General features: G+C 44.9%; 1 protein-coding gene across 1 annotated transcript in view; it reads right to left on the reverse strand.

Moving 5' to 3' along the window:
* Positions 1-386: 386 nt before the first annotated feature.
* The window catches only part of LOC139392595 (calcium/calmodulin-dependent protein kinase type 1D-like), a 72,342-nt gene continuing 55,913 nt past the window's right edge, over positions 387-16,815 (reverse strand). Inside the window, exons 4-11 of the mRNA XM_071140684.1 lie at positions 14,292-14,430; positions 13,663-13,789; positions 11,708-11,783; positions 9,813-9,925; positions 4,499-4,577; positions 4,306-4,393; positions 3,787-4,072; positions 387-3,677 (exon numbers count right to left, since the gene is read on the reverse strand). Coding sequence (XP_070996785.1) covers positions 3,553-3,677; positions 3,787-4,072; positions 4,306-4,393; positions 4,499-4,577; positions 9,813-9,925; positions 11,708-11,783; positions 13,663-13,789; positions 14,292-14,430 — 1,033 coding nt within the window. The 3' untranslated portion in view covers positions 387-3,552. The remainder of the gene's footprint in view (positions 3,678-3,786; positions 4,073-4,305; positions 4,394-4,498; positions 4,578-9,812; positions 9,926-11,707; positions 11,784-13,662; positions 13,790-14,291; positions 14,431-16,815) is intronic.

Consider the following 16,815-nt stretch of genomic DNA (forward strand, 5'->3'; position numbering starts at 1 on the left):
TACATTTGATTTGATTTTGTGAGCATGTAGATCAGGGTCTTCACATTCACTCAGACACAGTGTCATGGCTGGACCTGAAGTGAGTGTGTGAGAGTAACATCTGGCCCTACATCTGCTAAACGTCTGTCAAATGTGTCTGATGTCTGTTGAGCATCCGGGGTATGCGTCGTCTTTTTGAAGTCAGGGTGTGTGTATGGAAGGGTTATGGAGGGACGCGACTCCTTTCTAATCTTTCTCTGTTTGAACGGAAACTGGTCAGGGGTCAGCAGACAAGCCAATTAGAAGTGGAAATCAATCTAAGTGCAAAAACAAACTCTGAATGGCTTAAAGTGTAGCAGTCCCTGCACACACAGACACACGGAGACAGTTGCTTTATGATCGTTCAGGATTTATTTCAGGAGAGAAAAAAACAACTCAGTCATTCTGGCTTCTGTCATCGTCATGGTAACTGATATGTGCACATGATTGTCGAAGGCATCGGATATACAAGCCCCATAACAGAAGGTCATCACAGCACAGTAAGAGTGGCAGGGCAACTCACTCTGCCACACAAAATGGAAGGAGGTGTCTGCTTAACGAAGTAGGACGAAAGTTGCCCCTTACCACTGATACAAGGTCAGATATTTCTCATCCCCCTAATGGCTTAGGTTCAGATCAAAAGAGGGTATTCTGATCCTAGATCTACGGTTGTAAGTATCTATTGATTAAGGTTCAGATTTATGGAGGATATTTTGATCCGAGATCTATGTTTATGTTTATATCTAACGGTTAAGGTTTAGATTAAGGGAGAGTTTTCTGATCCTAGATCTGTGGTTAAAGGGAACATCTACCAGGAGTCGTTAGTGAGAGACCGCCACACAAGATGGACGTTTGTCTTGGTCACATGCAGAGTAAATAAGGCCCATTCCCCGGGCTCTGGACCTCACAGGAACCCACAGGGAGATGCAGTGGTCCCCAACAATACTCTGCTCTCTATGGACACATTGATCTTCTTCTTTAGATATAGATACAAACATCATTCAATGGCATATAAAGTTAATGCAAACAGTTGTGGAGGTGGATTTCTTTAAGCACTTTTCAACATGCTTTGCATTTCATCTTCAGAAAAACCTTGTGATGCATTGTGGGATTTTTTTTTCTCATGACAGTTGATCATGGGCATGTGTTTAGGTGTGTTGTGATGCCTGTTGCCGTAGTGTCAGTGAGCAAGGGGGCAAAGTGGACGACCGATGACTTAGTCAGATAAGTGTAAAAAAAAAAACAGCTCAGCTCCATAACAGTGGATGTCGTATCAGTCAAAGCTTCAACGTTTACACACAATGCAAACTAAAGCCTGAGTTTACTTTTACATTTTTTTTTTTGTTGATCAGATATTGTTTAGAATGCTGATGGCGTTATCTCCATGGTAACTCTGTAGATGGCAGTTACTGAGTGTTTGGTACAGTATGCTCTGAATATCGTGGTATCAAAGCCCAGTATTGTGTGGGATGGAGGGGTGCTGTAGCTCATTTAAAACACATTAAACATTCAAAAGAAAATACAATCAACCCCCCCCCCACACACGCCGGCACTGCACAACATTCGCTAAGGTTATCTTAAAAATTATCATTCATATTCACAATTTATTTACAAGACGTTTCCAACAAATATATTCATTCATATCAGAAAACAAAATGCTTGCCTCGATAAAAAAAATAAAAATAAACAAAAACAGACCCCTAAAGTAAAGTCTACCCACCCCCTAAAAGAATCCAGTCCATGACATCACTCTTAATGATGGTTGACCCAGCACCACGAAGCCAGGTAATAATACTGCATTATGACCCCTAAATGTAGGCTATATGCATGCTGTGTCAGGCCCTTGTCTGGTTAGGGGACCCTGGTGTTTTGAGCGTAACAGTCCCAGTGTTGGGTGAAACTTCTACAGTATACAGTGAACTGGTCTTAAAGAAACTAGAAATAAAAAGAGAGGGAGGGAGGGTGGGACAGAGAAGAAAGAAGAAGGCAAGGGGGAGAGAAATCGAAAACATCTCGTCTTCGGTCATCTTTCTCCAGATAATCAGAGTTCAGCCCTTAAGTTTCAAAACAATCCATTTCTCAGTGGGGATCGGCCAGGGTTATAGGTCTAGCTCATAGCTAACCATCAGTTTTTAATCAGGTAAAATCAGTTTGTCCTCATGTTCTCTGTTTCAAGACTGCTTTGGCTAGACATTACAATGACAAAGGGATCGTTGGACTTGCATTTAACAGAGGCAGACCACTGGACACTCTGTAGACAAATCTGTGTTCTCGAGCGGTTTCTATAGCAACAAGGGTCACCACGGCGCCCAGTCCAAATCCCTGAGAGCTTGTGTACTGGGTGCCGATTGATGATGTCATCATGATGATGGCTCTTGTGGTGAGGTCATGGCTTTGCAAAAGGGATGGGGGTAGAGACAACAGCTCCACCATCTTGGATCGTGGGAAACTGATACTGTAGGTCAGGGGTTCCCATGCTTACACGACACTACAGAAATGGCTGCTCTTCTACATGGACTTTTTCTGAGGCCCATTTGGAAGTGCCTGGTTTCCTACCTGTAGCCCCTGATCTTTAGGGTGGGAAACCCCGCATATATCTAACTGGTGATGGTTAAAACTAACGGCACTCTTCAACTCTATCCTAAACCTGCAGTGCGTTTCATAATATACTGTATATGCGTCCCCTATAGGATGGTCGTTATGAAAGTCTTCTAAAGTAAGACAATAATTAAACATTGTGCATGTTTCCCTTAACAAAGATGTTGTACAATGCTCTTACCCCATTTTGGGCATTTTACAGTTTACATTCTCTATTCTCTGTCTGATAAATTCACGTAGATGAAGAGTCTAACTTGGTGGCTGTACACACATTATCTACGTCTGAAACCGCGTCCAAACCTCATGTGCAAATAGATAAAGCGCTTACTCATGAAACATCACTCAACAGTCTTATGGTACTTTTAAAGCACGTCTTAAACATGGACGCAAACTAAGAGAAATCAACATGAACATGGAAAAAAAGCACAAGAAAATAGAAATGAAAAATAATCCAGTTGGTAACTGTTAGCCCAGTGGATGAAATATAGAAAATAAACAGAATTTTAAAAACTCACAAGTAGAACCTTATAGAAGATGTAGGAAAAACTAGAGGGAAATTGAGTTTGACTGACATAGACAACACTCAATTCGACAGAAGCTTTTGAAAACACACCCACTTCACTCATCATGGTCTCTGACAGAAACAAACACTCAAAGGTAAACCAATCAGTAATACTCTCGGAGTGGGTGTGGTTCCACAGAGTCGACACAATGGGCGTGTCCAAGGTGAGTATGGCATGTTGTTATTGGTGTAATGGGTTTAGAGTCCTCTGCTCTCCCAGTCCTCCCAGATGCAGCATGGGGGAGGGGCAGGGCGGGGGGCAGGCTGGGAGGGGGTAGTAGGGGCAAGGTAAGGAAAGGGAGGGTGCAGTTTTCGCTCCGCTCTCTCTCTCACAGCGCCGTAGCCTCCCAGCTGGTCCCCCGCGGGACCTGGCGTCACTTAGTCTCTGTTAGTACCGTGGCAACAGTAGAGGGGTGGGGCCGGGTGAGCTCCGTCCCCCCGGAGGGGGAGGAGGAGGCTGCAGATGCCAGGCTGCAGGGGGTGGGAGTGGCTGGGGCACCTGGAGGGAGAACAGAAGCTATGAACACACAGTCAGAACTAACAAACTGGTAGTTGGTGTTTACTAGTTCATGGTTTGTGTGTGTGTGGATGCATACATGTCCACTTACAGTCCTTTTGAGGTGAGTCCACAGAAAAGCTCTTCATAATGACTGCATTAGGGTTCTGGCTCCGAGTCTGGCTTGGACTCGGAGAGGGTTGAGTAGAGCTCTGGCTAGGGGTCTGGTTGGGAGTCTGGTTGGCCTGGTTCTGGTTGGCCTGGTTCCTTTGGTTCTGCATCTGTGCGGCCCGGCTGTTAGGAGGGTGAGGGTGAGAGCTGTCCATGCTGTGGCCCATACTGCTGCTCAACTGCAGTCTCCTCATGTGTCGCACCACTGCAGTGGCATTGAAGGCTTGCTGGAGAAGGAGAAGAGAGAGAGAACGGGAGAAAGAGAGAGAGAAAAGGGGAGAGAGAGAAAGAGAGAGAGCAAGGAAGAGAGAGAGAGCAAGGAAGAGAGAGAGAGAGTAAGGAAGAGAGAGAGAGCGAACAGTATATGATTTATAAAATCTACATGAAATAAGCAATCACTCAGACACACTCGGACACTTGAATGACACTCAGACATTTATTACCATACATGCAAACGTACCCTCCATTTGCTCTTAGCAAAGTTTTTTCTGATCTGTCTGCTCACAGACTCATGGATGTTCTTGCAGAGGGCTGTGTCCCCAGCGATCCTGAACACACACACACACACACACACACACACACACTCATGTGGGTATTATGGGATGTTAATGTGTGTGTGTGTGCGCGCATTTACAATCAGTGTGTTCTCTCACCATGGGTGTCTGAGGGCCTGGTCACAAGTGAAACGCTTCGCCGGGTCTTTCTCCATCAGACTGCCGATAAAGTCTTTGGCTGTGAAAAACAGAACAGTTGCTCACACTCATCACATCATACACAAACAGTAAACAGTCAGTGTAATGTTTCCCACACTCCCTGGCCAGTGTACTGAATACCTGGACGAAGCCTCAGCTCTCTTTCCTGTAATAACTATTGTTGTTTTACGGTTTACTGGCAAGCAGGGGGAATGGTTCGACTGGTGCCAAACTGGAGAATATAAAGTTCACAGATCATGTCTGTGAAGAACTCTTAAAACACCCCTCCCCACCCACCTTTTGGCAAATCTGATCATGACTCTATCTTGTTGCTCCCCTCCTATAGGAAGAAACTAAAACACGAAGCACCCGTGCTTAGGTCTATCCAACGCTGGTCTGACTAATTCGGATTCCACGCTTGAAGTTTGCTTCGATCACGTGAACTGGGATATATTCCGGGTAGCCGCAAACAATAACATTGACGTATAGTCTGACTCGGTGAGCGAGTATATAAGGAAGTGTATAGGAGATGTTGTGCCCACTGTGACTATTAACCTCTTTAAGCTAGGGGGCACTGTTTTTATGTTTGGAAAAATAACGTTCCCAATGTAAACAGCGTATTTCTCAGGACCAGATGCTAGAATATGCATATAATTGACAGATTAGGATAGAAAACACTAAAGTTTCCAAAACTGTCAAAATATTGTCTGTGAGTATAACAGAACTGATATTGCAGGCGAAACCCTGAGGAAAATCAAACCAGGAAGTGGCTTCTATTTTGAAAAATCCATGTTCCATAGCCTGCCTTTGCTACATTTAAAGGGATATCAACCAGATTGCCTTTCCTATCGCTTCCTAAAGGTGTCAACAGTCTTTAGACATAGTTTCAGGCTTTTATTTTGAAAAATGAGTGAGAAAGATAACATCGCGTCATTGTATGGCCGGGTGCCAGCAGCGTTTTACTTGGCGCAACAGAGTTTGGGCAGCCATTGCCTTTCCCTCTCCTACTGAGAAAGACAGTTGCGGTTGATATATTATCGATTATATATTTTAAAAACAACCTGAGGATTGATTATAAAAAACATTTGACATGTTTCTGTGGACATTACGGATACTATTTGGAATTTGTCTGCGTTGTCGTGACCACTCTTTCCTGTGGATTTCTGAACATAACGCGCCAAACAAATGGAGGTATTTTGGATATAAAAATAATCTTTATGGAACAAAAGGAACATTTATTGTGTAACTGGGAGTCTCGTGAGTGAAAACATCCGAAGATCAAAGATAAACGATTAATTTGATTGTTTTTCTGATTTTCGTGACCAAGCTATTTGATGCTAGGTGTACATAATGTTTTGTCGAGCGATCGATAAACTTACACAAACGCTTGGATTGCATTCACTGAAAGCATATTTTCAAAATCTGACACGACAGGTGGATTAACAAAAGGCTAAGCTGTGTTTTGCTATATTGCACTTGTGATTTCATGAATATAAATATTTTTAGTAATATTATTTGAATGTGGCGCTATGCAATTCAGCGGTTGTTGATGACAATTATCCCGGGATGGGTAGCGTCAAGAAGTTAAAACCTTCCATAACCAGAAACAGTGTATTGATGGCAGCATTCACGTAAAACTGAAAGAACGTACCACCACATTTAATCATGGCAAGGCGACTGGAAACATGACCGAATACAAACAGTGGAGTTATTCCCTCCGCAAGGCAATCAAACAAGCAAAGCGTCATTAGAGACAAAGTGGAGTCGCAATTCAACGGCTCAAACACGGACGTCGTATGTGGCAGGGTCTACAGTCAATCACAGATGACGACAAGAAAACCAGCCCCGTCACGGACATCGACGTCTTGCTTCCAGTCAAATTAAACAACTTCTTTGCACGATTCCAGGACAATACAGAGCCACCAACACGGCCCGTTACCAAAGACTGTGGGCTCTCCTTCTCCGTGGCCGACGTGAGTAAAACACTTAAACGTGTTAACCCTCGCAAGGCTGCCGGCAAAGACGGCATCCCTAGCCGCGTCTCAGAGCATGCGCAGTCCAGCTGACTGGTGTGTTTACGGACATATCCAATCCATCCCTATACCAGTCTGCTGTCCCCACATGCTTCAATATGGCCACCATTGTTCCTTTTCCCAAGAAAGCTAAGGTAACTGAACTAAATGACTATCGCCCCGTAGCACTCACTTCGGTCATCATGAAGTGCTTTGAGAGACAAGTCAAGGATCATATCACCTCCACCCTACCTGACACCCTAGACCCACTCCAATTTGCTTACCGCCCCAATAGGTCCACAGACGATGCAATCGCCATCACACTGCCCTATCCCATCTGGACAAGAGGAATACCTATGTAAGAATGCTGTTTATTGACTACAGCTCAGCATTCAACACCATAGTACCCTCCAAACTCATCAAGTTAGAGTCCCTGGGTCTTGACCCCGCCCTGTGCAACTGGGTCCTGGACTTCCTGACGGGACGCCCCCCAGGTGGTGAGGGTAAGAAACAACATCACCACTTTGCTGTTTCTCAACACTGGGGTCCCACAAGGGTGCGTTCTCAGCCCTCTCCTGTACTCCCTGTTCACCCACGACTGTGGCCATGCACGCCTCCAACACAATCATCAAGTTTGCAGATGACTCTACAGTGGTAAGCCTACCACTGTAGTGTCATCTGCAAACTTGATGAGCCTACCACTGTAGTGCCTACCAATGTAGTGTCATCTGCAAACTTGATGATTGTGTTGGAGGTGTGCATGGCCAGTTGTGGGTGAACAGGGAGTACAGGAGAGGGCTGAGAACGCACCCTTGTGGGACCCCAGTGTTGAGACTAACAACAACAACAACGAGACTGCCTACAGGGAGGAGGTGAGGGCCCTCGGAGTGTGGTGTTAGGAAAATAACCGCTCACTCAATATCAGGAAAACAAAAGAGATGATCGTGGACTTCAGGAAACAGCAAAGGGAGCTTTCCACATTGACAGGACAGCAGTGGAGAAGTTGGAAAGTTTTAAGTTCCTCGGTGTACATATCACCGACAAACTGAAATGGTCCACCAACACAGACAGTAAAGTGAAGAAGGCACAACAGCGCCTCTTCAACCTCAGGAGGCAGAAAAAATTTGACTTGTCACTGAAAACCCTCTAACTTTTACAGGTGCACAATCGAGAGCATCCTGTCGGGCTCTATCCCCGCCTGGTACGGCAACTGCACCGCCTACAACCGCAGGCCTGTCCCAGAGGGTGGTGCGGTCTGCATCACCAGGTGCAAACTACCTGCCCTCCAGGACACCTACAACACCCAATGTCACAGGAAGGCAAAAAATATCATCAAGGACAATAACTATTCGAGCCACTATCTACAGTTGAAGTCAGAAGTTTACATACACCTTAGCCAAATACATCTAAACTCAGTTTTTCACAATTCCTGACATTTAATCCTAGTAAAAATTTCCTATCTTAGGTCAGTTAGGATCACCACTTTGTTTTAAGAATAGGAAATGTCAGAATAATAGTAGAGAGAAAGATTTATTTCAGCTTTTATGTCTTTCATGACATTCCCAGTGGGTCAGAAGTTTACATACACTCAATTAGTATTTGGTAGCATTGCTTTAAATTGTTTAACTTGGGTCAAATGTTTCAGGTAGCCTTCCACAAGCTTGGCAGAGCTGGTGTAACTGAGTCAGGTTTGTAGGCCTCCTTGCACACGCTTTTTCAGTTCTGCCCACAAATTTTCAATAGGATTGAGGTCAGGGCTTTGTGATGGCCACTCCAATACATTGACTTTGTTGTCCTTAAGCCATTTTGCCACAACTTTGGAAGTATGCTTGGGGTCATTGTAAACTTTGAAGAACCATTTGGAACCAAGCTTTAACTTCCTGACTGATGTCTTGAGATGTTGCTTTAATATATCCACATAATTTTCCTACCTCACGATGCCATCTATTTTGCAGCAAAGCACCCCCACAACATGATGCTGCCACCAATGTGCTTAACGGTTGGGATGGTGTTCTTCGGCTTGCAAGCCTCCCCCTTTTTCCTCCAAACATAACGATGGTCATTATGACCTAACAGTTCTATTTTTGTGTCATCAGACCAGAGGACATTTCTCCAAAAAGTACGATCTTTGTCCCCATGTGCAGTTGCAAACCGTAGTCTGGCTTTTATGGCGGTTTTGGAGCAGTGGCTTCTTCCTTGCTGAGCGGCCTTTCACATTATGTCGATATAGGACTTGTTTTACTGTGGATATAGATACTTTGGTACCAGTTTCCTCCAGAATCTTTACAAGGTCCTTTGCTGGTGTTCTGGGAATGATTTGCACTTTTCGTATGGCGGCTGCGTGGTCCCATGGTGTTTATACTTGCGTACTATTGTTTGTACATATGAACGTGGTACCTTCAGGAGTTTGGAAATTGCTCCCAAGGATGAACCAGACTTGTGGAGGTCTACCATTTTTTTCCTGAAGTCTTGGCTGATTTCTTATGATTTTCCCATGATATCAAGCAAAGAGGCACTGAGTTTGAAGGTAGGCCTTGAAACACATCCACAGGTACAATTCCAATTGACTCAAATTATGTCAATTAGCATATCAGAAGCTTTTAAAGCCATTACATCATTTTCTGGTATTTCCCAAGCTGTGTAAAAGCACAGTCAATTTAGTGTATGTAAACTTCTGACCCACTGGAATTGTGATTCAGTGAAATAAACTGTCTGTAAACAATTGTTGGAAAAATTACTTGTGTCATGCACAAAGTAGATATCCTAACCGACTTGCCAAAACTATAGTTTGTTAACAAGACATTTGTGTAGTGGTTGATAAACAAGTTGAGATGAATCCAACCTAAGTTATGTAAACTTCCGACTTCAACTGTATCTATTCTTTACTATCTACTGCATCTTAGCTGCTCTGTCACTGCTCATTCATATAATTATACTTATATATTCATACTTATATACTCATCCCATTCCTTTACTAGATTGTGTGTATTAGGTTTCTTGTGGAATTGTTAGATATTACCTGTTAGATACTGCTGCACTGTCGGATCTAGAAGCATTTCGCTACACTCGCAATGTCATCTGCTACCCACGTGTATGTGACCAATGAAATGTGATTTGACAATACACAAATTCCAAGAGGACGACATCACAGCATAGAGAAAGTAGCCATGGTGGTGTGGTGTCCATATGTGCCAGGTGGGAGGTGGAAGAGGAGGAAGGTGCTCTGTCTGAAGGGGATCCTCACTCCATCACCCACAGCTTACCTGAATCAGATATGTCGTCCCAGTACGGTGCGTCAAACTCGTAGTCTGCTTTGAGGATCTGCTCAAAGAGCTTGGAGTCATTTTCATCATAGAATGGAGGATAGCCACACAACCTGCAGACAGACAGGAAGTGAGCTCATAAAAGTTAACACATGCATTTACTTCCTACTTCAGGGAATAGTTTACTTTTAAGATGATAATAGAATACCATGAGGATGAATGAGATAAATGCTGGAACAACTATTCAATTGATAACAATAAACTGACAAGGTTAATGTAATGTATCCTAAACCTTTTCTCTGTCTGCTCTCCTAACCTAATTCTGGACTAATTGAACTTCTTCAAGTGGCAAAACGATTTCCATAGAAAACATTAGCCGCCATTATGATCAAACCTCATTAAAATGCCTTTCTCCATCGAACTCTGTTCTGCCTGATGTGGTCGCAATGAGCTTTTTGTTTTTGTGCTTTCACATTTGGTTAAAAGACTTGAACGTCATTCCCCCGCAGGAGCCCGAGCGATTATTCCACCTGATTACCTGATGCGATCCCCTCACACCTGAGGAGAGACCCAACCAGGCATGCCGAGACGGATTGTGTTGAGGTGCTCAGGATCGGCTAACGAGGTCCGAGGCCTGTTCTAATGGTGCTAATGGCTAAATGACAAGACGGGAGTAGCTCACTGATCACTGGGAACTCACTGAGGAAACATCAGAACTACCATCCAGAACTGGATATTCTTGGATTTAATATATTTACATGAACTCTAAACACATATTTTGTCTAATTTAATATTGCCTAGGCTATTCACAAGGATGTTTGAGGACTACTTATTGAATATATACAAACATTGACAGTTTAATCCACCAGCTGGACTGACTGACTGTGTGAACGCTATTTCTCAGACCATTATTTCTCCTCGCTCACATGTGTAGAGGTGACAGGAGCGCGTGCGCGCGCACACACACTCCCACACACACACCCACCTCTAAGGACCCTAGTGACACCTAGTGATCCTTATATCCAAAGCTGTGTAAGCATGGAAAGTTACATAACAGCTACATCAACAAACAGACAGAGATGTATATAAACAGGTGAAAACGGAGAACAGAGGATGTCTGAGCAATTGGGGCGAGAGAAGGAACAAGGAAAGAGGGGAAGGATGAGAGAGAACCAGAGGGCAGAGCCTGCTTTGCACATCACAGAGCTCATCTTGCGACAAAGAGCCAAGAACAACACAGAAAGGGAGAGAGGAGCAAAAATGAGGAACGTTTTCAGGGGATGAGGAAGATTTGCACTGATGCTCTAATGACTGAGGTAAGGCACACCTTTCTCTCGTTCTCACAGCCTTTATTGTTCTATTACCCCTATTCACCCTGTCCCTAACCCTGAACTCTAACCCCTAAACACACACACACACACATACACGTCTGGAACTCAGTCAGCGAGAGCTGAAACACACACAGCGCTAAATCTGCTCTGACTCAGAGGTTGTCCACACACAGACAGAGGGGTGAAAGACAAATGAAAAACAAAAGAGACATGTTGAAAAGTCAGTTTTTTCTCCTCAGAAGCACTATGTCCATACATGGTGACTGAGTGTAGCAGACTAACATCTGGCTCTGATAAAAGGAAAGAGAGAGGTATGATGTTCTGTCATCCTCCATTAATGGCTATTACAAAACACAAACATCCACGCACACACACAATAAGTCAAACTTGTGTGAACTTGTGTAATACATCTGCACTCTAGAAGACATGAAAATCACAGAGTGACCAAGGATCCAAACCAAGGCCCTCAACATAAAGCTGTGAATTCTGCCCTCATGGCATTGACTGGGTATGGGAACACATAGCATGTCTGTAGGAGTTGTACAATAGACTGTAAATACTTACAGGATGTATGCAATGACTCCGATGGACCAGCAGTCCACTGCCTTACTGTAGGGCTTCTGAGCAAGAACCTCTGGAGCTGAGAGAGAGACAGAGAGAGATATGTGACTCTGATGACATAACTGGAGACAGTCAGAGATGGAGAGAGACGGACATAGAGACATGTTCTCTGTCCTGGATTACCCTGCTGTCGAGCCCAGAGCTGGAGCTCATCCTATCAGAGGCTGTGACACCCCCCCCTCCGTAGGCGATTATCGAGACAGAGAAGCCTGTCCAGACTAATTAATGATAACGGCCCAGACAAATAAAACTGATATCACCCAAACAACAGCCAAACAATACAGATTACGGAACAAGAAACACACACACAGTCACAAGCATAGACTCACACACACAGTCGGACACGCATAGATGCGTGTGCACAGAGAGGCTCAAATGTAATACTTTTTTCACTTGTGCTGGGCTGAGCGTGTGTGGTGCGTATCTCCTTTAACAATATGGCCAACGTGTGTGTGTGTGCGTGTACCCAGTATGTGTATGCGTGTGTCCACTCTGACGGTGGGCCTGTCCAAACCACAGAGTCTGGTCTTAATTCAGCCATCCCAGGCGCTAACCCTGGGCTATTCATACCTCAGGAATGCAGGCTTCTCAATGCCATCATCCAGGACCTGCTATATTTAGCAGCATTTCTAATGCAGCAACCATCACATTACAGCCTCTTAGAATGGAAAAGGTCTACAGCAGCCCACAGCAGATGGGGAGGGAGGGATGGAGGGACAAAAACTGCAGTGGCCTCATCTCACAAGATTGTTGGATAGAGGGATGAGGAAGGAGAACAAAGGAGTGTCTGAGCATTTAAAGCCAATGTGATGTGGATGGGACAGTTCCAATGTCATTAACTAGTAAGGTGTTGTTTAGCTGGCCTACAGGACACCGGCTACAGTTCCCTATGGATAAGCTTAAACAAGTGTCTGCTAACTGACTTGCGTGTCGATGTAGGAGCGTGGATAGGACCCGGCAGATAAAACGTCAACATGATGAGTCTTCAGAGTGTCTGACTACCAGAGGTACCGTCCTACACGTCAACATGATGAGTCTTCAGAGTGTCTGACTACCAGAGGCACCATCCTACACGTCAACATGATGAGTCTTCAGAGTGTCTGACTACCAGAGGTACCGTCCTACACGTCAACATGATGAGTCTTCAGAGTGTCTGACTACCAGAGGTACCGTCCTACACGTCAACATGATGAGTCTTCAGAGTGTCTGACTACCAGAGGTACCGTCCTACACGTCAACATGATGAGTCTTCAGAGTGTCTGACTACCAGAGGCACCGTCCTACACGTCAACATGAAAGGTTCTGTCATGGAAATAATGTAAAACATCTGTCTCTCACACACTCCGCTGAGATGAAAAAGCACGCACACACACACACACACACACACACAGTCAGGGATGCAGTATATAAATCCCCATGTCTGACACAGGGATGGCAGTCGTCTGGCGCGTAGTGCACTGCAGTAGAGCGCCCCGCCATGTTGACTCTCTGACTCAGTCGCTCTGTTAAAAAGGGGAAAGCAGGCGACTGGGGGCAGGGTCTGTCAGCGTGTGATAAGAGCTTCTTACTCCAGAGGCAGGATGTCTGTGTGTGTGAGCGGCACACAGATGCACCCTCTCCCATTGCAGACACATAATTGAAGCAGTGTGATTTTTCCTACACTATACTATATTATAAAGTGTGTCACTGTGAAGCACAGTGATGGCATCACACTCAGTAAGAGTGAACACAACGTAGCATACGACTTTTGGAAAGGATGGTAGCTTAAAAACCTAAAAGGCTTTCATTTGCTTCCAGAATTAACATTTCAGTAGCCAACGACACAAGGTATATTAACATGTGGCATTAACTTCTAAGTCAGGATATTTAAGATTAAGGGGTGGGGAGGCATCTCTTACCCACGTATCCCGGCGTGCCGCACGCGGTCGACATGACGTCCCCACTGCCCTCCATCTTGGACAGACCAAAGTCACTGATCATGATCTTAGACTCGTCCTGGGGGTTAAAATACAGCAGGTTCTCTGGCTGGGAAGAGAGGACGGAGGGATGAGAGAGAGAGATGGAGCAATAGATTGTGATTAACACTCTCCCTCTATCACTCAAACTGAGCTCTCCCATCCTTTGATCTGTTTACTTACATACATACCCTGAACAGACTGTAGATATAAAATCGTAATAATTTGCTATAACCGACCACACAATACAGTTATGTTGCTGTCTGTTTTATGAAGCCGTATGACCGTACTCCTCTCTCTCAGGCGATTCCGCTCTGTGGTGCATTTCCCAGAAGCCACTGCGTGTTGTGACCCGCTGAGTGGCCTAAATCACAAATGCATGCTGCACCACATCACCGCAATGAATCATGGTCCATAAAACACAAGTGATCCGCACATGTCGAGATGCAGGGGAGATTAGACAAGGTTTTTGTGTCTGTGTTTCAGTGTGTGTGTTTCAGTGTGATTGTGTGTGTGTGTGTGTGATGGGAGGGAGGGAGGGAGGGGAGTGCAAGCTTGTGTGTCACCATCACCTTCAGGTCTCTGTGGACGATGCCCAACTTGTGGAGGTAGTCGACAGCGTCTAGCACTTGTCTAATGAGCGTACTGGCATCTTTCTCTGTGTAGAACCCCTTCTCCACGATACGGTCAAACAACTCACCTCCCGACACTCTGTAGACACAGACAGAGAGGCGGTCAGTAAACGAGGTAAGTGAAACAGATGTGCACACACGCAGACACACATCTGGAGGGAACCTGTTATGAGACAGATCCACTGAGACTTCATTTATGAGCTACACGAATCTGCCTCCATTCAACCGTGTGTGTGTGTGTGTGTGTGTACCCCACAGTGGGGAGTGCTTTGACCCATTCCAACCCTCTGTGCCACTAAACGTATCCCTTCATGCTCTATACTATCACAACCAATCAAAGTGCACCATACAGTCTCAAACTAACTGTATAGGGATAACTGTAGCAGAGAGACAGGACAGGAGATGGGAAGGATACAAAATCTAAAAGAAACTGAGAAAAAGGTGCCTCATATTTCTCGGACCATAGATTCACACCATGGAGGATAGTTAAGCTTCAGACTGTGTGTGTGTGTGTGTGTGTGTGTGTGTGTGTGTGTGTGTGTGTGTGTCAGACGGTGCCCTTGCTGTTTTACAGGTTTGTTTTAAGACTCTTAGCCAGATTATGGGGTTTTTAAAGTGCCAGAACAGCCACAGGCCAGAAGCTGAACATCCCATAACTTTCCTCAGTCCTCTACAGCCAACTGGCACAGGGCAGTATAGATGGCTGCTAAGCACTGATCTAAGGACAGATTTGTAGTATGTCCGGCCGTCCCTTATGGTTATGGAAAGGGTAAACTGATCCTGGGTCTGCCACTAGTAGAACAGCTCAGTGCACTGGTCATTAGCTTAGTGGCACTCCGCTGTATGTGAGCAGGGTGTCATCACTTCGTTTCACTGCAGAGAACCCATGTAACACTGTACATCTGTCGGGGTAAAGCATCTTTCTGTCACATTCCACCACAAGGGGGAGTAGCCAACCACTCATCTCTAATAGTGCCACAGTCCGTAAAGACTAGTTCTGAGGGAGGAAGGGAGGAGATAGGGATACATTTTTACATGTTTTAAGTCAAATGACTCTATATTAGGTTTAACATGCGTTAGAACAAAGAGATACATTAAAATTCCTAGTATGTACGGTAAGAACATTAAAGAGGTAGAATCTGTCTCTTATGACTGTCTCTCTTGGTATTGACAAGCACAATATGGAAACAACGGAGGAAGGACATTTTGCATTTCCATAGGTACACAGCTCCCTCTCCTGGTTCCTGTATTGACCCCATCGACTGTTTCTGTTGCCTCGCGCTCTCATGTTTGACATGTCCCCTAAAGGCATCTGGCTGCAGTCCTTCTATAAACACTATATTGATAAACAGACAGCTGACCTTCAATAGAAGGTCAATACCAGGAATCAGCGGTGACAACAAGTACTGTTTTGACCCGCTGATGTTAGTGCTTTCACATTGACCCAATAAAGTCCCTCCTCTCTCTGTGTATGGCATTTGGGAGGCAGATGTACTGTGCCTTCTTCCTCAGTACTGAGTTGACAGATTGTGCAGCAGGAGCCTGAGGGGCTGCTCCTCTCCTCTGATCCCCATGGGGGAGCTGTAACCATGATCATTACTGGTATTCATATTAACCCACACACTGAACCTAAAACAGACGCAACTAGATCTCTTATCGTCTTCTAGTTACTCTCTGAACCTAAATACTGATCTTGGATCAGCTTAAATCAATCTCAATTCTAACCTTAACCGCCATAAGATACAAACATAACTATCCATATAAAATAATAACCTATATACTACACAAGAACAACCAGGTTCACTGCACCTCTCGTTGCTGCACAGAGAGATTGATGGAGAATGAGCATAGGGTCAAATATATTTCTCTCAAAAACTGCAGAGATTTGCATTGGATGAATATTGAATACACAAACAAAAAAGCACATGCACACACACATTGGCGGAGTGAGTGTGAATCTGGGGGGCATCGTCACAGTGACAGATCAAATAAGAGCAGGAAGAAAGTTACATTCTAAGGAAGTCTCTGAAAAAAGGAGATAAGAAATTAATTGCTAATCCGCTCCGCTCTCTCTTGCCCTTTCTCTCCTTCCTCCCTCTCGCTCTATCTATCCCCACGCTCCATCTCTCCCTTTCTCTTCTCTCTCTCCCCACGCTCCATCTCTCCCTTTCTCTTCTCTCTCTCCCCACGCTCCATCTCTCCCTTTCTATCTATCCCCACGCTCCATCTCTCCCTTTCTCTTCTCTCTATCCCCACGCTCCATCTCTCCCTTTCTCTTCTCTCTCTCCCCACGCTCCATCTCTCCCTTTCTCTCTATCCCCACGCTCCATCTCTCCCTTTCTCTTCTCTCTCTCCCCACGCTCCATCTCTCCCTTTCTCTTCTCTCTCTCCCCACGCTCCATCTCTCCCTTTCTCTTCTCTCTATCCCCACGCGCCATCTCTCCCTTTCTCTTCTCTCTCTCCC

Source organism: Oncorhynchus clarkii, chromosome 33 (assembly GCF_045791955.1).
Source record: "Oncorhynchus clarkii lewisi isolate Uvic-CL-2024 chromosome 33, UVic_Ocla_1.0, whole genome shotgun sequence".
NCBI lineage: Eukaryota > Metazoa > Chordata > Actinopteri > Salmoniformes > Salmonidae > Oncorhynchus > Oncorhynchus clarkii.